The sequence below is a fragment of the Choloepus didactylus genome, chromosome 10 (assembly GCF_015220235.1).
Source record: "Choloepus didactylus isolate mChoDid1 chromosome 10, mChoDid1.pri, whole genome shotgun sequence".
Classification (NCBI taxonomy): Eukaryota; Metazoa; Chordata; class Mammalia; order Pilosa; family Megalonychidae; genus Choloepus; species Choloepus didactylus.
Genome location: NC_051316.1, coordinates 55,166,287 through 55,187,250, shown reverse-complemented (window position 1 = coordinate 55,187,250; position 20,964 = coordinate 55,166,287). Strand labels below are relative to the sequence as shown.

The 20,964-nt window shown below is 36.2% G+C and overlaps 1 protein-coding gene across 10 annotated transcripts in view; it reads right to left on the bottom strand.

Annotated features, from left to right (window-relative positions):
• The window catches only part of KDM4C (lysine demethylase 4C), a 517,981-nt gene that overhangs the window by 345,487 nt on the left and 151,530 nt on the right, over positions 1-20,964 (bottom strand). For all 10 annotated transcript variants that reach the window (XM_037798517.1, XM_037798518.1, XM_037798531.1 and 7 more), the window contains 3 exons: positions 18,158-18,207; positions 8,952-9,055; positions 2,879-3,016 (listed from right to left, as the gene is read on the bottom strand). In XM_037798517.1, coding sequence (XP_037654445.1) covers positions 2,879-3,016; positions 8,952-9,055; positions 18,158-18,207 — 292 coding nt within the window. The remainder of the gene's footprint in view (positions 1-2,878; positions 3,017-8,951; positions 9,056-18,157; positions 18,208-20,964) is intronic.

The following is a 20,964-nucleotide window of genomic DNA, read 5'->3' as shown; positions in this document are numbered from 1 at the left end:
ACTGAGAAATATAATTTAAAACAGCATAAGGATGTTTTAGTGAAACATTCAAAATTAGATCTGTTACCAGTTTCTTTTCCTACTGAGAATAACTGAGTTACATGTCTTAATGTAGATTCTTAAAACATTAACATCTCAATTATTAATTAGAATGCCTTCTTCCATAATCAAAGATGGCTACACCCTGATCTCCACAACCTGTGAATATGTTTTCTTACATGACAAGAGACTTTGCCAACTGCTAGCTCTGACATGCAGGGGCCCCTGTGCAAGGACTAGAGAGCAGCCTCTAGGAGCAGAGATGTCACGCTGACCTACAGATGACCTACAGATGGTGACATTTTAAACAGGGGTTGTTTTCAGCCATTAAATTTGTGGTAATTTGTTTCAACAGCAATAGGAAACCAAAACCCTCTCAGAATAGCACCACCTTACCAAAAGTAAGAGACAGGTAGAGACAACACCTAAAAACACAAACACATAAAACACAAACAATTAAGGCACTTTTAAATTAACTGGCAAAAACTGCATTACAGCTAGCCACTGAATGTTTTGTACCTAGTAAAATACCAAGAACCAAACCAAACAGTCATACCCCTTGTTCTAGTTTGCTAATGCTTCAGAATGCAAAACACCAGAGATGGATTGGCTTTTATAAAAAGGGGGTTTATCTGGCTACACAGTTACAGTCTTAAGGCCATAAAGTGTCCAAGGTAACACATCAGTAATCGGGTACCTTCACTGGAGGATGGCCAATGGCATCTGGAAAACCTCTGTTAGGCACGTGGCTGGCGTCTGCTCCAAAGTTCTGGTTTCAAAAATGGCTTTCTCCCAGGATGTTCCTCTCTAGCAAGCTTGCTTCTCTTCAAAACGTCACTCACAGCTGCACTGAGTTCCTTCTCTTTGAGTCAGCTCATTTATATGGCTCCACTGATCAAGGCCCACCCTGAATGGGTGGGGCCATGCCTCCATGGGAATATTTCACCAGAGTCATCACCCACAGCTGGGTGGGGCACATTCCAAGCAAATCCAATCAGCACCAAAACATCTGCCCCACAAGACTACATCAAAGATAATGGCGTTTGGGGGACACAATACATTCAAACTGGCACACCCCTTGACTAAATTCAAAATGATATAATTCAACTCACTATGAATGGATATTTACATACCTAAGTTCTTCTCCCCTCACAAAAAATCTGTGTGGTTGGGAAAGTATTGCTAATTTATGTATGAGGAAACAAACAAAAACAATCTTCCTAATGTTAAATGGCTAGCTAGTAAGTGAGAAAGTTGGGCCTTAGATCCCTCCTTCCTCTACCACAACATGTTACTTCAACAAGAAAAGGCTTCTTATGGGCTTTGTCTGCTGCTATTTCAAAGAGGACCACTACTGGCCTCTCTTACACTTACTACTCCCAGGGAACAGAGAAGTGTGGAAACACAACCCCAATACTCATTATTTTACCTAGGTTTGTAGCCCTGGGGAAAGAAGCTACTATTGCCAACACCATCCACTAGTTCTGATACCTGTAGAAAACAGACCCAAGCAATTTTGCTGCTGATCATGAACGGCTGTGATACCTGACTACTATCAATGAATAAAGATGCAAACCATAAAATAATATCTTGTTATAACTTTGCCGTTACTGTGCAGACCAAAGTATTACATTGACGCAAAAGTACTACAGGAGCAAGCCAAAGTCCATATGATAGTTTTGTACTTTTTAACAGGTTTACTGTAATATGTAGGATGTGCTATGGGAAGAACTGGAGCAGGTCCGTTCCTTTCTCAATTACCCCTCACAAAAAGAAACTACTCAAAACAGCAGGTCTTCTAACAGGAGAAGCTTTCTTTTATGTCAAAGATTTATTCAAATGTTTCCTGGGCTGTCAAAGAGCTATACATGTATTTATATTTTAATATATTATGCAATTTTCTAAATACACATATAAATTAAACCCCGAGTGTCTTCTCTGAAGCTATTTCTATCCAAGTTCACATTGGTTTCACATGCAAATTTTATCAGTGTAGAATGAATAACAGTTGTAGTATGCAAAGGCCAAGTGAAGGCTGCTTCACATGCTCAATGTCCACTAAATCTACGTCAGCTTCACATACTCGGCAAAACACAAAGATTCATTGGGCGCTGCCCTCTGCAAGCCTGCATTTTTGCCTGAAAAGCTACAGGGAAGGAAGCAAATCTAGTAGAAGCCACCATCACTTTGAAGACGTCCTCTATTTAGTGCCAAAGGGGAAAAAAGTAATTAAATTTAATAGAAGTTGTTGCTTGCTAATGAAAATACACAGTATGAGAAATACTGGGGAATGGATGCAAAATTTTTACCAACTTTAACATGAAGATACCTTTCTTATTAAAATATATTTTACATTATCACTTTCAAGAAATTCATTTCTGCACTAAGAGCAGTTTTAATCATTTCTTCCTACTATCATCCCTCAAACTCTTGTTCCAATTTTACCAGAGGTTGAAGAAGGATGGTAGATAGTTGTTTCCTAAGCCGTGGATTGAAAACGGAAAGAACTGAGTCTGCCTAACGTGGAGCCACATGGAGCCTCTGGAAATTTTTGCAAAAAACAATTACTAGCCTTTAGAGAGAAAGCAAATATCAGTTGCATAAAAGTACTTCTCGTGGTAAATTGTTTCTCATAAATCTCAAAATAGAGAAATGAAAAATGTAGCTGCAAATGGTAAAAGAGCCCACATATAATAAATACAGTCTGAAATAAATTACTGTGGTAAAAAGCACACAGTGTGATGAGGAAAAAATATACACCACACATGATATAAAGTTCCCAACTACAATAACAGGAATACAAATTTAATTTACACTTTATTTTTGAGTTATAACTCACCAATTTAGCAATTTTTCCATAGTCAATCCACCTGACAGTAGCAAAATTTGTGGATTCTGCACAGTTGAAACCATGATTAAAACCAGCATGGTAGCCATATGGGAAAGTAATCATAAATTCTCCAGCCTCTTGGGTGATCTGCAGGATAGAAAATATATGACATTTTCCAATTATAAGACTTTACAAATAGTGAATACAATTAAAAGCATATCCTGTAAAATTTAAAGAAAAAAATGAAATGATGCAAGAAGTAAGCCAATGTAAAAAAGTTTGCCCAGCCCTCTTTTACTTTATCCTTTAATAGGGTTGTGCTGGTTTGAATGTATTATGTCCCCCCAGAAAAGGCCATATTCTTTGATGTAGTCTTGTGTGGGCAGACATATCAGTGTTGATTAGATTGTAATTCTTTGAGTGTTTCTGTGGAGCTGTGCCCCACCCAACTGTGGGTGATGACTCTGATTGGATAGTTTCCATGGAGGTGTGTCCCCATCCATTCAGGATGGGTCTGAATTAAATCACTGGAGCCATATAAATGAGCTGACAAACAGAAGGAACTCAGTGCAGCTGTGAGTGACATTTTGAAGAGGAGCTACAGCCAAGAGGGACACTTTGAAGAAAGCACAGGAACTGCAGATGAAAGACAGTTTGAAGACGGCCGTTGAAAGCAGACTCTTGTTCTGGAGAAGCTGAGAGAGGACAAATTTCCCAAGTGCAACTAAGAGTGACATTTTTGAGGAACTGCAGCCTAGAGAGGAACGTCCTGGGAGAAAGCCATTTTTGAAACCAGAACTTTGGAGCAAATGGCAGCCACGTGCCTTCCTAACTAACAGAGGTTTTCCAGACACCATTGGCCATCCTCCAGTGAAGGTAACCAATTGCTGATGTGTTACCTTGGACACTGTATGGGCCTTAAGACTGTAACTGTGTAACCAAATAAACCCCTTTTTATAAAAGCCAATCCGTCTCTGGTATTTTGCATCCTGGCAGCATTAGCAAACTAGAACAAGGGTTTTTCAAGAAACTTTAAAAGTTCACAAGGTGTGAATTTCTGGCAATTTAATTCGATCATTCCATGAATAATTAAAAATTTTATACATTATTTGAAAATGTCCTTACACTAAATTATTCAATTGATTTGTTCCTAATAGCTATCAATGCATATATTTAATACTTTCTTCTTACAACCAGAGCTATGTAGGAAGACATACCATAACTGTGCTATAAAAACTTTGATAATGCAAGCTGGACAAGCTATATTATGAATTCTTGTTGGTAAAGACTAAAGTTAATGGCATTCACCAAATTCTTTTTCATAATACTTAGAAAACATTAAATTCAACTAATTCCTTTAACTGTAAAACTTCTAATCATATATATATGTTTGTGGTATACATTTTTAAATACAATTAAAACAACTGGGTTAAATAAATCTGGAAATGAAAAGAAAACATGGAAAATACAATTATTCTGTTCCTTTATTTTAAAATTGAAGACATATTTGGGTTTTTTATAATCACCAAAGCAACAAAAAACATACCATGGGCTACAGAAAAATAGATACATTTTTCAGTGTTATTTCTTTTTTAAAAATTACCTAGCTGATGCTACATTTTCAGATTTATTAGTCAGTCCTTCAAATGAACTAATATTATCTTTACTTTCCATTACCTGGCCTAGCAACACTTCTAACTCAATACCCAATAGGATGGATGAAGTCCTTTGCATCTCCAACTGCTTTAAATTGGTACAAAATGACATAAACCACTCTCATGGGATTTGGGTACTTTGCTGGTTTGGACATATTACATCCCCCCAAAAGCCATGATCTTTTAATCCAATCTTCTTGGGTGGAAACCTTTTGATTGTTTCCATGGAGATGTGACTCACCCAACTATGGGTGATAACTCTAGATTATATTATTTCCATAGAGGTGTGGCCCCAACCATTATGGTGCATCTTGATTAGTTCACTGGAGTATTTAAGAGAGAGCTAAGAGTCGACAGAGACTCCAGATGCATGCTGATGCTTACAGATGCTTGGAGATGCAGACAGAAGGACATTTGGAGATGCTAAGCTAAAAGATGAACCCCAAAGTTTGCCCTGGCAAAGCTAAGAGAGGACCCCAGATGCTCAGAGAGAAATGCACTGGGAGAAAGAAGCAAGGATGCACAGGAGCTAAGAGAGAGCAGGTGAGAGAGACATTTTGGTGAAGGCCATTTTGAAACAGAACCCAGGAGCAAAGGACCAGCAGATATCAGCTACATGCCTTCCCAGCTAACAGAGGTGTTCTGGACACCATGGCCATTCTTCAGTGAAGTTATCCTCTTGTTGATGCCTTACTTTGGACACTTCTATGGCCTTAGAACTGTAAATTTGTAACTTAATAAATCCCTTTTACAAAAGTCAATCCATTTCTGGTATTCTGCATAACAGCAGCATTAGTAAACCGAACAGGTACTGAAGCATAGTTTCTCCTTGATAAATATTTCTAAAGTATTTAATAAATGCCGTTAATTCACACTGAAATGTTAGCTAATCCAGGAAAATGAGATGTGGTCTTTCCCTCTGGTGATATCCCATTATATTAGATTTGTATATTTCTTATGGAGAAAGATAAATTCCTAACATCATGGCCATCCTTAGCTTCTCTATTACATTCTTCCCCTCTGCCTCGCCCCTACCCCCTAACTTGAAGGGATGTCCCAACCCTTCACTCAAATCACGGGGGAAAATAAATAAATATCACTATTAACAGAGGGACAGAAAGGAGAGAAAAACAACACAAACAAGAGAAACGTTCAGTCTAAAGGACTGTCGAAACTAGGACACCAGAGTTCTTCATTTTGTTTACGAACAAATGAGAAGATTGGAGTAAATTTCTAAGTAATACTAAAAACACCAAAGAAGATTCCACCATACATCTCACAATGTCAGGAAATTTCCTTTATAACCTAATCTAAATGAAATCCAATGTAAGGCCCTGTATGAAGGTGGTAAAATGGAATAAATAAATTCCATGGTTCATTTCAATTGTAAAATGCTGAGAAATGAATATATGGGTATGTAGATGTATGTGTGTGTGTGTGTGTGTGTGTGTGTGTGTGTATACAAACATACAGGATGCGTACTATGTAAATATAGCTGCACACCCTGCAATCCAATTGTCACTTCAGGGATGCTAAAATGGTGCATATGAGAGAGTACTTTCTTCCCAGCAATTCTGACATCTACCTCATCAACCCCTTTACCAATGGCACTCCAGCAGTTTTTCTACTACAAGGGGTAGCAACTCAGCTGTCACCTGGCAGGCAGAGAAGGGCTTATCAAGTTCCATCACTGTGAGTCAATCAAGAAAGCCTGACCTTCTCCTTTCTTGATCTCAATGAATCTCATAAATTATAACTGTGCTTGGAAATTAGGCACTTCTTCCTTGTACTAAGTGATAGAAAAAACTCAGCTGCTCATCTGTTTCTAGCACTCTAGAGGGAGAGAAAGAGAAGGGAAGGAGAAAGAGGGTTGCTGCCATGGGGGATGAGGAAGCCACCTTTCCTGCACCACTGAATCCTACCTACAGTCCTTCTCCATTCCACCTAGAAAATCCTGCTCTGCCCTGTTACCATTAAAAGGGACTCTAAATTTTATGCCTCAATCATTTCTAGAAACAGGTAAATTTCAGCCAAAATATACAAGTAATGTACCGCCCATATGGTTATAAATTGATAAGAAAGCACAGGAACAGGAAAGAACAAGAGTCCATTTTATTATACAACTAAAATCATCACAATTCTATATCATGTAAGAAGATGTAGCACAGAATGAACATAATCTAGAAGACAGCACTGGCTTTTTATAAGATATACCTTTTCATACATATGTATGAATATATGCAAATACACTGAAAGAAGGAAAGGATGTACTCCCATTGCAAAATGATTACCAAAGGGAGAAGGATGAATTATGGAAGAAAAGTGTGTAAAAAAAAAAAAAAATCCAACTTTTATTCTATAGCATCTCACTATTTGGATTATTTTATACTAGCATGGATTCATGGGGTATTTCATTTGACTAAATTAAATCTTTTAAATCCACACTGTTTTTATATTATAGCCTTTAAATAACAGCAACAAGAATAATTTAAATTGATTGAGCTATTCCTATGTAACATATACTCTACTAAGCCTTTTATGTAGACTATCTCTTCTCATCTTCACAATAATCCATTAGGTAGGTACTATTATCCTCATAGTCTAGAGGAAGAAACTAAGCATCAGAAAAATTATGTAACTTGCCCAAGTGATATAACCAGGAAGAAATACAGGAGGATAAACTCCAAAGCCTGTGCTACCACCCACAATTCATCATCATCATCATCATCATCAGAAAATAAGCTCCTTGAGGGGAATGGTGTCATCACTCAAACTCCATCAAGGCAGAAAGGCGGAGAGGTAATATTTCCTATGAAAAACTGCCATTCCCACTCATATACTCATTGCACTACTTCCCGTGGAAGTCATGATATGTCCCATCCTCAAAAGATCAAATGAGAGCCTGATACCTCCAGTGATTACCGGGAGTATTCTGGGAGCTTCAGCAAAGAAAGGAGGTTGGCGGGCATCTCCCTCCTTCTCCCCACTGACTGGAAAGGGCTCCAAGCTCCAAAAGCTTTCAACCTGGGAGAAATTAACAATTCTACAGTCCTACTACTTCACATAACCCCCTTCCCAAAGATCAGCTAGATCAATACCTAACAGCAGCCCTCAATCCACAAGGAACATTTTTCTATTCTGGGGGGCTTTAGTCACTCCTTCTCCTTGACTTTTTAATTCCCCGGCTTAAATAAAAATAAAATGAAGGTTTTGCAAATCACCTGAGGAAGCACCATTGCTGTTCTATCCCAGACTCTCAAAAGCCTGGCACCCAGAGGTGTTTACAAGAGAAAAAAAATCCCACAGTATCAGGGGCCCCTCTGAGGGGCACAGCATCTGCCCTCTATACCTGCAGTTCCTCTCCACACCTGTGGACATTCCCCATAGTGAACCTCTCAGAGGGAATATTTACTTCATGGATAAAAGTGTACTAGTAAATCAGTGATGACAGCAACCTCATCACAAGACATATATGTCTCATGCACAACTCCTGCATAGACTGTTTTGAGTCTACAACCTTGGGGAGCAGGGTGGTGGGGGTGGGGGGGAGGTGGAGGTGTGGGATGAAGAATGATTTGTAGCACTTGGAAATATTCTACTTTGAACAAAGGGGGAAAAAAGGAGGGGAGCCACTTGAAGGGCTTAAGATTAAAAACAGGTAAAGATTTAGTCATAAGTAAAAAGCTCCTAAAGTGGAAAACAGCAAGGATTATGGGAAGAAGTCAAATAAAAGATAGGAGAGTAGAGCTATTTTTTAATGTTTCTGCAAATACCTAAGTATTTAATCCTCCTTCGACCAAGAGAGCTTTTATCTGGTAAAAGCTTTTCTCATTTCAGCTTCTTCACATGAAAATGCTCATACTCTAACAATTCTGACTCAATAACTGCCCATGGGCACAAAGAAGAGTATGTACTAGTATGCACTGAGTTTACACAGAACTTAATCAGTTAAGCACTTTTATTTATTTAAACATCAGGCAATTTTATCCATAATGAAATCTCAGTGGCATTATGTCTAAATGTGGTATGAGGCAACATAGTGCTACTGTAATCCATCCTAACCAACCCCAGTGATAACAGTAATTGCTCTGAGTTGTTTTTTTAAAATAGATCACAAATGCATAAATTATGTTGCTGATATACAAGACTCCATCTTTAATGTAGAAGTGCTGCATTTAATGTAGAAGTCTTCAGTATTATTATTACTGAAACTTACATGAAATCTCTAGTAAATGTATCCTGAAATAAAATGTTCAAATTAGCAGTTAGGTAAATAATTGATAATATAAAACATGAACCTGAATTTTTCTGCCCACTTCTTAAAAATACTGTTTGAAGTCAAGGATATATTAGTCTATGTTAAACTCATCATAAATACAAAACACACACACACAAAATGTACTTGTTGCAGAGTAATACAACTGTACCTTGTCAAAGGGTATACCATACTTCTTCAACACTGAGGGAGATATCAGTGTCATCTTGTGGCGAAGAAATGCATCACAGCCTTGGGAGCTGCTTGGGAAAAAACCTAAATAGAAACAATAAATAAAAGCAGCATTGTTTCAATAAAGATAAAATTTCAGGCAGCTTTTTTCTTTTCAGTTTAATTCCAGTACTCATATAGAACATCAGTTTTATAATGAAATCCACTCCACCAACAAAATAAAATAATGAATCCTGGTACTAAAATGTAGAATCAGAATTTTAACAATGAAGGAATACGTACATATATCATGAACAGCTGACCTTCTTTACAAAAAAGACTTACCACAGGATTATTTTCATAGAATATAAAATTACTAAACCTTAGGAATAAATCTTAACATGCAACAAATTTTAATTCATCCTGCCTAAAATCAGCTAAATGGATAAATTATCAACGGAGGGCTGGGAATGGTAAGTGTGCATTTTAATAGAAAAATTCCCCATTTAGACTCCCATATATGGTTACTCCAAAAGTACATATCTCTTTGCCTGGCACACAGTAGAGAAATAGCAGTTTCCCACCTTTCCTTGTTTCTTTCTTATCAATTTAGAACTGCTACCAATTTTCTGAAATCACTTTTTTGGCCAGCATCAGTCAAATATGCTTGGAAACCTGCCTCACCAGCCTGTATAGAAGTGTTTTGAGGGGTCTTTTAAATGAGGAAGCTAAACATACAGCCACCCTTTCATTCAATAGTATATTATGCACCAAAATAGTTGTTTTTCTCCATCACTGACCTCAATCTTGCAGTTCTTTTAGGCAGACTCTCATTAACTCAGTGATGCAAGCTAGAGAAAAATGAACATACTCGATGCTCTGAGCTTCACCTTCCTCACACAAAGAAAAAATTAATGAGCTGAAAAGAGTGTAAAAGCAAGAGAAGAAAGAGATAAAAACAGAAGGAAAACAGAACACATGCAGAAAACATGTAATACGTATGAATGAAATAAGAAAAAGCACAGATGCTATTTAACTCCTCCACAGCAAGAATGAAGACAAAGCCACTAGAAATATTCCTTATCTATTTCTGTGGCTCACTACACCCAAATAACTCAAGAATTTGATAGATATGATGAAAGAACTACCAGCACCCATTAACTAATCATAAACCATTTTAACCTGTAGAATGGAACCGTGTCACAGGAATATTGTTAAAGTAAATAAGCCTTTATTGATGCCACCGCAGAGTGTGTGAGGCCACAGCTCATCAGAAGGAAACATATCAAACAGCCAGGAGAGAGCCATTAGGGTACAAGGAATGATCTGCAAAAAAAGTTAAGTTCTGCATAGTCTGAACTTAGATTTTTTTTTTTTAAGGGAGGGGAGGTGGTTATAGAAAGTGTATATCAATGAAAACATCAAAAATACTATCATTCTCTATAATACCAGCAAGAATAAAAGGGATGGTTTTACCTTATTTGGTCAATTGTTATAGCCTTCTATTTACAGCCAATATTCATTATACAAAAACAATATAATTTATGGAACACCTATAATACCTGTTAGTCTGTAGTAAAATAACACAGAATAAAATGCTAAGCCAAATAAGCAACCCTATGAAAGAAAATAAACTTTAGTGGACAAATATAATGCCAAGGTCTGCACATTAAGAAGCCCCAAGTCATTCACCACAGAGAATAAGGCTACAACTGGGTGATCCCCAAACTCACAACCCATGGAAACATTTAATAATACAATTTAAATAGATCCATCAAACTTTTCAAATCTATAACTGTGTGCAGCACTAAATGAATTATATTTTAAATTAAAATCAATGAAAAAAGAAGAATTTACTTAATTTTCTTTTGATATGGATTTGTAATCAGGACCTGAACAATGTGGTGACTGGTCATAAGTTAATTTAAATTGGAAAATCACTGAAAGAAGGTAATTTGCAGTATATTAAGAACTTCATATTGGTTCGGAATTTATATTCACAAAAGGCCATCAGAATTATACTTTATTTCAGCCTGGAAAACACATCATAAACAGTACAAATTATGCACAAAGGTTGTTTCTGAAAATGACTATTAACTCAAAATATCTGCAGAAGTACATGGTTCATGCTCATGCTTCACTGCATAGGCTATTAGAAGTATTTTATTCAACATTTAAGCAAGCAAATAAACCCCAATAGTATTAGATGCAAAAAATGATAATATTTTAAAAGACTCAGCTAAAGAAAGGTCTTTTTCATAATACCTGAAAAAACAGCTTTGGAATCACCAAAAGACATGAAATGATACGAAAGATAACAGAATCAGCTCTCACAGAAAAGACAACATGCAACTAAAAATTCTACTTAAGACTATCAGTTTCTCAAAAGTCACCAAATAAAGACACAAGTTCAGCTCTGTTGAAAATTCTGCAAATAAGTTCTTTAAACAGGAATCATTTTCATTTATTCTATTATATATTTATGATTTTTTATTTTAAGTCACTTATTTAGAAGAATCTTCTCTAAAAGTTGTTTTAATTACTACTAAACAAAGTCACAAGTGCTAAAGGAATAGTCCACTATCTCACAGTCTTGAGAATCAAGAAGTTCCAATAATGAAAATAATTTCCAAACTGACCCTTCAATCATTCAGTAGCGCCAAAAGCAGCAGGCAACCACTGCCATCTCTCTCCCATCAGGGAGGGTGTGTGCTGTGGATCCAGATAATATGCCAGGTATAGCAGAACACATAGGACAAACTTGGCACAACCGCAGCATCTACTGTTTGTCATTTTAAATCACTTGTATCATTTTTACATAAATACAAACATTAGGGGAGCAAAATACAAAATCTGTGTGAACAGGCTGGGGTGGGGGGTGCTTCACATTCCTGTCTGGTAGAGATATTTTGGTGGAAGTATTGAGCCTACGGTATGTGCAAACAATGCTATGGGGCTTTGAAAACTGTGGTGAATCCCTTTATACAGGAGCTAAACAAGCTTGAACACTAACTTCCCTCTCATCTTTGTTGCTCACAATAAAGACTCATTAGTTGATAATAAATAGCAGACCTAATTGCTTGAAGGCTGTGCTCTTCCAGCTTGAATCTGTCCACACAGCCATCACAAGGAATTGTTGTTAAGAACTTGGAATTTAGCCCTACAGAGTCATGAATCTGTAACCACAACTAATAAATGAACTTGCTAAGAAATTCACAACTCCAACACTCCCCTAGCTTTGACATAACCTCAGTGACTCATTTTCCTCATTCGTAAAATTGGGATGCTAATATTATCTTCCTCATTGGGTCTTATGAGAATCGAAATGGAAAATACCCAAAAGAGGGATGACAGACTAGTATAATTAAGAGCTTATATTCCAGAAATCCCAACAGAGCCCTAAAACCCCAAAAGCATTACCACAGCAACCTTTGCTAGGACAACCAAAATATTATTGGGAGTTGAGCATTACGGAGAAGCCTCTCAAGGACCAGGTACTAGACAAATGCAAAGGATGGTCCCGTGTTCAATGTAAAAATAGTCACTATATGAATCTTAAAAGCATTATTCTAAGTGAAAGAAGACAGACACAAAATTCTACATATTGTAGGATTTCACTTGGCAACTGCCAGGGGCTGAGGGAGGAAATGAACTGCAAAGGGACATCAGGGAGCTTTCTGGGTATGATAAAAATGTTGATAATAGTGGTGGTTATACCACCCTACACATCTGTCAAAATTCACTGACGTGTACACTCTTTATATGGGGTGAATTATGATGTACATAAATTTTACCTAGATAAATCTAACACCCTCCCCCAAATCATTAAATGTTTTAAAAATAGAACAGAGGTGTTGGTCTTTCCTTCAAATGAAAAGGTACCTGAATTGTCAACTGGTTAAAATTTTATAATATATTAGCCATTACTAACTAAGGAAGTCATTTAAACCCCAATCGAATACAAATTGAACACAAACACATGCTATTATTATTAAATCACTATTTCAGCCTTAAAAAAAATTTTTAAATCAAAGTTTAGTGACATATTCTATGGGTATACAAACACTAGTTTGGAGAAGTTGAGATTAGTTACTAACCAATTAGGAAGAAAGGAAGAGAGAAAAGAAGGAAGAAGAGAGGAAGGAGAAATTAGGTAGAATACAGTTCTACATTAGCAACTTACTTTGATTAAGACAATTTCTTCTGCATAAAACTGAACTGTGCCAAAGCATGCTTTCATAGAGTTTTTTAGAATGGTTTTGCAGTATTTATATGACTGACATGAAGCTTAAAATTTAACAACCACACAAACAAATGCTAAGGAAAAGAACACAAAAAAAGTATATGGAAGGGTTCCCATGGGAAATTCTCATAGAGATATTGTATCAACTTATACAAGGAATTTCTTAGCAAGTTCATTCATGAAGAAAACCTATGAGCTGCATTACGTGGGAAGAAACCTGGTAACCTGTAGCATAACTTTTACTGTTGTCCTCTCTATGCTTTCTACCATTCATAGACTGTTACCCAGGATTGGATAGAAAATTATCACTTCACAGGCTTCACGTGTCCTAAGTGTCCTGTATTCCATCGACATCTCTCTGGGTAGAGAAATGGTCTCAGGGAGCTCTCCAGGGAGGAGCACTGGGATACTGATTTTAGTATCAAAAAGGATGGTGCTTCTCCTGAACAATTGGCTTGTTTTTATCTTCTGAACACTATGAATTGAATCATGGGCAGGTGTGGTGGTCTGAAATTGTATGCACCCAAGAAAAATATGTTCTTAAATTTAATCCATTTCTGTGGGTGTGAACCTATCGTAAGCAGGACCTTTTGATGAGGTTACTTCAGTTAAGGTTGTGTCTTACCTAAATCAAGGTGGGTCTTAATGCTATTACTGGAGTCCTTTATAAGAGAATGAAATTCAAACAGAAAGCGAAAGCCACAGAAAGCTGAAAGGAACCCAGAAGAGAAGGGAGAGACCAGAGATGCCGCCAAGTGCTTTACCATGTGACAGAGGAGCCAAGGACTGCTGGCAGCCAGCCCATGAATGCCAGTCCTCAGGAAGAAAGCATCACCTTGATGATGACTTGATTTGGACTTTTTCCCAAACTCATTGTTTAACCTGACCCATTTAATGCTATTTGAGCAGCCTCAGGAACTAAAAAGCAGGTTTTTCCATTTCCAGTTGATAGGTAGAAAAAAATCCATTCAATCTAACAATATGTAGGTCATTACATATGTTTCATTACTGCATTCCTGAGGCTACTTTATATCTGTTCCAGCTTTTTCCTCCTTGACATGTTACATCTATCACATATGCACAAGTTACCCAGAATTCCCCGGGCCAAGCACTCTGGGCCCAAACAGGTTATTCAAGCTACAGGATTTCTCTGGCTCAGCCTCCACGCCCAGAATCATAGAGTTCTTAATCCCCCCAACAATAATTCCTCCCTGGTTGTAGGGAAGTCCTTTCCTGCCTTCCTCATCCCCATTCTCTGCTGCCACTTCTCAGAACTAGAAGTCTTTCATCCTACTTCCCAATTACATTAACTTGTTATACTTTATGTCTTAGTGTCCAGTGTCTTTGATCATACCCAGAACCTGGCTGGACATAAAATATTCAAATATATTTAGACAATGATATCCCTGACATCAACTTTTGAAGAAATTAACTTTAGAGATTGTTTTGCCATCCTTAATGCAGCCCAGCTGATAGTTAGATAACAATAAACACACCCTGAGACACTACACATCAATCACTATGCATGCAGCATGGGTTATGCATGAAGGCAGAGAATGTATCACTGGAATTCTTCATTTTTTTACAGCTTACAGAGTCCTTTAAAATCGATTATTTATAATCAGGGGTATTTTTTTCATTTGTCTTTCAAAACCAGGCATTTTAATGCAATATTTTCAGGTCATCAACTAAGTGAACACTTAAGGGAACAACATATTTGCTATTGTGAGGACTAATAAAAATACATTTTGCTAATTCCAATTTTTTTTAATGCAGTGTAAGGTCAATTTCAAACCTGTTCATAAAATTAAACTGACTTCTTATTTATTGCTACTCTTCTATTCTCTTGACATTCATGGTTCTTAATCCCTTTTGATCAAAAACCTCTTAAGGGATTCAATGATGGCTTCCCAAAAATCACACTTCCAAAATTAGCTGCACAAAATCCTAAGTCAAATATTCTTTTTCCAGAAATCAAAAATTTTCATCAAAGTAAAAAATCTTTAATGTTTTTAATATTAGCATTTGATTCACAATAAGGGATAAATGGAACAGACTTTTCCATAAATTTTTACTTTCACAATTTACTTTAAACCATATTTTGCTTAGCTTAATAGAACAGCAAAGTTATTGTCTTATTTCTAAAATATATGAAATTTAGACATTTTAAAAACTGAAAATCTTCCAAACTGTTATTAATGATTTAACACTCTAAGTCTATTCTCATCCATATTTTCCATTCAACTGTATTGTACCAGAAATCAGAAAAAATACAACGGCATTATAGACAAACATAAGTTTTAAAATTGCAACAGTTGACTTGAGAGTTTTACACACTTCCATCTACATAAAATTGAAAAAAACAGTATAAATGAGAAAGCAGCTGAAGGACAAAATCAAACTGCTGCCTTTATTAGATGCAGGCCTAACATCTTCTAGATAAAATATTTGTAGGTGCCACAGTCAATCAAGATTTCAATAGAAACCAAAGATGAAAGCATTCATGCATAAAAGGCAAGTGTGATAATTATGATGTGCAGACAAGATAATGGAAAATATCCAAGCCTGCTTTTAATTTTATGTATCAAGTGCTGCCTTGACCTAGACATCCTATAATGTTCCATCACATTTACTATGTTATTTTATCATTTTAATTATTTAGCAGAATTCAGTTAATTTGGCAGGCATCTGGTCAGCAGAAGTGAATCCTCCACAATCTCATAGTGTCTTTTCCCTGTTTCATTTCTCAAAATAATGCGGCAAAAGTTTTGAATAAACATGCAATTGAGTTTCTGTTCCTCCTTCAAATTTATCAACTTCTTACTGATTAAACAAATGACACCCAATTCCCAGACTGTCATTTTCAGACAGTTTGCATAACTGTTAGGGTGTAACTCCATACTGTAAAGTTTACATTGGACTCATTTTTAAAGTTCTCTGATAGTAAAATTAACAGGAAATGGTGAAGTAATTATTACAGAAAGAGGATAGTTCAGCACATAGTTTTAGCACAAAGTTCACTGCCTTTGTATTTAAGGATTATGGTCATCATCTTCCTAGCTCTGCTCTAATCTATTATCCAAAACTAAGATTCACCTATCTTAATATTCATGAAAATGGTCCCTAACAAAGTTCAAAATTACAATTACATTGCTATTATTACTATAATATATTACGTTATAAAAACACTGAAGCTTTACAGTTATTAGCCTGCCAGAATTATAACACTGCTTCTTCCAAATGTGATACTGTAACTGTTCCCTCTAGTGCTCTACTATAATTTGGGGGAAAGGAACTTTTAGATGCCATTAACAATTTCTGTTCCCAACTGTCAAATCAAAGAATGGAATTTCTCAGTGTCCCTATATAATTATTAAATGAAAGCATACCTAATGGAGGGACAAAATCCCTCTCCTAATAGAAGGCAGACCTAATATACCAACGAAACTTAAACCAGCACATGACTAAAAAGCCACCACTCACTCAGGATTCACACCTTGATAAAGGCAGAATATCTTGCACCTTAGTGGTCACTCACATGGAATTCCGTGTTCCCCTGGAAATAAGTCGCTATCAGCCTACTTCTTCCTTAGGAAGGGTGGCTAGAAAGAATGGCAGGGGGTGAATCTGATTCCCCTACCATTTGTAAGTAGACGGGGGCCAGGCTGTCTGGCATATCTTTCAGAGAAAGGAGGAAAGAGGAAGATGGTGGTTTTTACTTGCACTCTCAGCAGACACAAGTTCCAGTAAAGTAAGTTTAATTTTGCCAGTCCAAGATAGCACAACATCTCATCTGTATCAAAGTACCCAATGACATTCATCTTTGTAATTCTGGAAGAGCACTCCCTACAGTAAGCCACAGAAGAACTAGGAATGAGTAGATGATTTAACACAACACTTTGGGTAACAAATACAGCAACATGAAAAAATATTCATAAAAGGCAGCACCCTATACATGTACCACACACTAACTGATTGCACTGCTGGAGCACAGGATACTTCTGTGCTTCAAAGGACTTTGTCAAAAGGGTAAAAAGGCAACCAACTCAATGGGAGAAAATATTTGGAAGCCATATATCTGGTAAGGGTTTGATATCCAGAATATATAAAGAAATTCTACAACTCAACAATAAAAAGATGAACAACCCAATGAAAAAATGGGCAAGACATGGACAGACACAGTGAATCCTGAAGTGGACAATGACTGGGATTATCAGAAAAATATTAAAAAGTTCTTTCATGAATTAGAAGAAATATAGTTAACTACAAGGAGTTAATAATAGAGTGGTATATGGGGAAAATTGCACCTATTGCAAACTATGCACTATAGTTAACAGTAATATCTTAATATTCTTTCATCAACAGTAACAATTGTACAATACCAATGCCAGGGGAAAATAATAGGTAAGGTGTCTGGAAGGTTTGGGGTGTTTTGCTTTTGTTTTTGTTTTTTGAGTAATGAAATGCTTTAAAATTAATTATGATGATGGACAACTATGTGATGATACTGTGAGCTACTGTTTGTACACTTTGGATGTACTGTATAATGTGTGAATATATCTCAATAAAATTGCATTAAAAATTTTTTAAAAAATTAAAAAGGCAACACCTTGAAATTCACCAATGTATCTCAAGAATATAACTTAAAAGAAGGAAAAATATTATTGACACGATGATGTTGAATTGATACATTATATAAAAGAGAAAATCATCGGAGACAACCAAAATAAGTTAAGTGCAATCACTTGATGAAATATTAAGCAGCCAACTAAAATCACAATGAAGATCATGTAATGGGAGAATATTCACAAAGTAATATGAAAAAATTAAAATTGTTCAATAACAGAAACATTTAAAGGACAAAAGCTTGAAAGAATAAAATTAACAGAGTGACATTCTACCCTGTAAAAATACCTCAAAAACAAAGAATCTATCTAGATAAGAAACACTGGAAGCAAGTTTACCTTGAGCTAGTCTTTCAAGTCGTTTTCCATGCTCCGGGGGTATAGCATACCTAAAATTTTAAACATAAATAAAATTAAAACTTCAGATTTATAATTTTTAGCTAATATCCTAAGAACATCTATTCTAAATAATGGAATAAAAAACTCAAACAAACTCCATTTGGATGAACTGAATAGGGATTACAAAAACAACCCAGAGACATATACATTAGACACTGGACAAAAAGAAAAGGAAAAAAAAAAAATCTTAAAAATCACCTATCGGAAGCCCCAGCTCACCATCCCAACCACATTTAATAGATTAGGGAGCAAAGGTTCAAGGCCAGTAAACCCTCTTAGCCAGGGTGTAGTTGGTTGATGTTGGCTTTTGCTTTTAAGAAAAACTGGTTTGTTTTTAACATTTAAAATGCTTTTGTTGACAAGTAGGATAGAACACAAAATTACTATACCAATGTTTGTTTTTACCAAATCTTCCTAGAACACTGTAAGTTTCGAGCAGACTTGAACAAAAAAGCATCAGCTTTAAAAAAAGCAGCCTTGATTATTTCATGATTATGTGACTTTTAAATCTTGATTACACGCACAAATAGTTTCTCATCCTTGAAGAACAGAAACAATCATTTCCAGTTCTGGTGTTTTTCAAAACTGAAAATTTGCAATTACTTACTACAAACTTTGTAACAAATTTGTAAAAAACCATTCTGTCCATAATATCCTAAGTAAATATAAACTGTTAAGGGTATTTTAAGGAGGAAAATGTAAAGGATCTTGAAATAATTTAAATGATCGTTTTATGCTTTAAGTAAAATCAAGATATTATCCGTGAAAACCTGCAATTTACTATATTTGCTAGTTCCAATATATATTAAGTACAAGTTACTTTTTACTGAAATAAGTTATCTAATTTTACAGCACACCACACTTTGTTGCATTTAATGCCACTGATAACATATGCAAAACTTAATTGGATCCAGCGCAACTAGGCAATTCACTAAAAGAAAATTCAACCATATATCCTATACCTTAAGGCACTGATAATGAAATTATTCCAACTGAATTGGGGAGATAAAATTTTAGCATAACTAAATGACAGTTACCCAATGTATATTTATGGCCACTTCTTGCTAGTTTTTAATCCATGGGTTAAATCATCAAATAGATCCAGGAAAAAAATGTGTGTGTGTGTGTATATATATGTATATATGTGTGTGTAGAAATATATATATATATGCCACACAGTCCCTCATAACACACACACAAATGCACACACACAAGCACTAGCACAATGTGGATATATGCCTACCCACAGAGGATTGGACATGGATGGAGAAATTTATATATCTAGATTTCTGAAAAACTGGCATAAAAGTTAAAGCTCATTAATCTGAAGTTCAGCCATCTGTTCACAGAGAACTTAAGTATGTGTATCTGCAAAAGGAAGGAGGGAAAGGTACAGCAAGATGACTCTATCCCAACTCTGACCTTGTACTCTTTTTAGGATTTGAATCACACTGATTCAATTTCCTCATAGCTCTCCTCATAGGTAGCCTTCATTATACAAAATGATTTGTGCATCACTGAGCCAATGTCATGCTAAATAATATTTAAATTATATGCTCACATCTTTTATAGCCCAGTGCAGATGAATCACAATACATGTAGCTATATGTTTTAAAGGCAAAAAACTTACAAAGTCCCTGATGGTGCAACAAAGGACAGTCTAAAGTGAAGATAAGTAATAAAGTTAATAAAACCAGAAAGTATTTTCTAGTAAAGTTACTTTTCATCAGATTCAACATGATCAAGGAACTAGGAAGGACTGATGTAAATTTTAGAGATTCATCTGAGTCAAATCATCTATTTTCTTACAGTAATCTATAAAATTCTGATAGCCACACCACTCAAGAGTCAAGAAGCAACCAGAAAATCTTGCTAAAAGGATGCTAATACTCCTTTAACCAATTCTCTCATTCCGTAGATAAAGTACAAGGGGGTCAAAGGACAATTTTGTTCTCTGCATACAAGTCACAGGATTGGAAGGGCCCTTAGACATAATCTAGTTTAGTGTTTCAAACTTTTTTCTGCCTCTGTGCCATTTCAGGCAAAGAATCAGTAATATCTCTCATTACTTAAAATAACTAGCAATTGGGGGAATGAAGGACAGTACAGATAAACATATCTCTTGGAAGCAGGAAACCTAGTACACTCTGAAAAAAGGAAGGACCTACATGATTCAGACAGGGCAATAAATGTGGAATGAGTGAATGTTCTCTTCTAACTACCATATTCAAATAAATCCCTTGATCCTGATTGCCCAGAACCTTCTGAAGCAAGATCCTTCTGACCAACCCCTCAGGTTCCCAGCATGGGGGTGGTAAATGGATACAAGGGTTTTTTGTGTTATGTTGTGTTTTTTTTTTTTTTAATGCTTTTCTTTCAGATTAATACCACAATGACTGGTCAGTGGCCCAATCCAGAATCCATCATCTAGCACTCCCAAACCAGACAGACATATGGTTTCCACATGTGCAGGAGGTTTATGTAGGCTGATAGGCTGCCTTTGCCTGAGAAAGTAAGCACCTGACTTCAGGAGCACTCAGTCACGGACTCAATGTCTTCTCTACAGGGGCACCTCTGATCATCTAACCACAGCACTACCTTGATGGACAACTGCAGCAATTTGACACCAAATAACTCTAACCTACTTCAACACATACATTAAGAAGGTTCAAAAGAGACAGATAGAAAGAAGGGTCAACAAACAAGCAAGGCATATTATTTTCACATGTTTTCCATCAAGAAGCTTC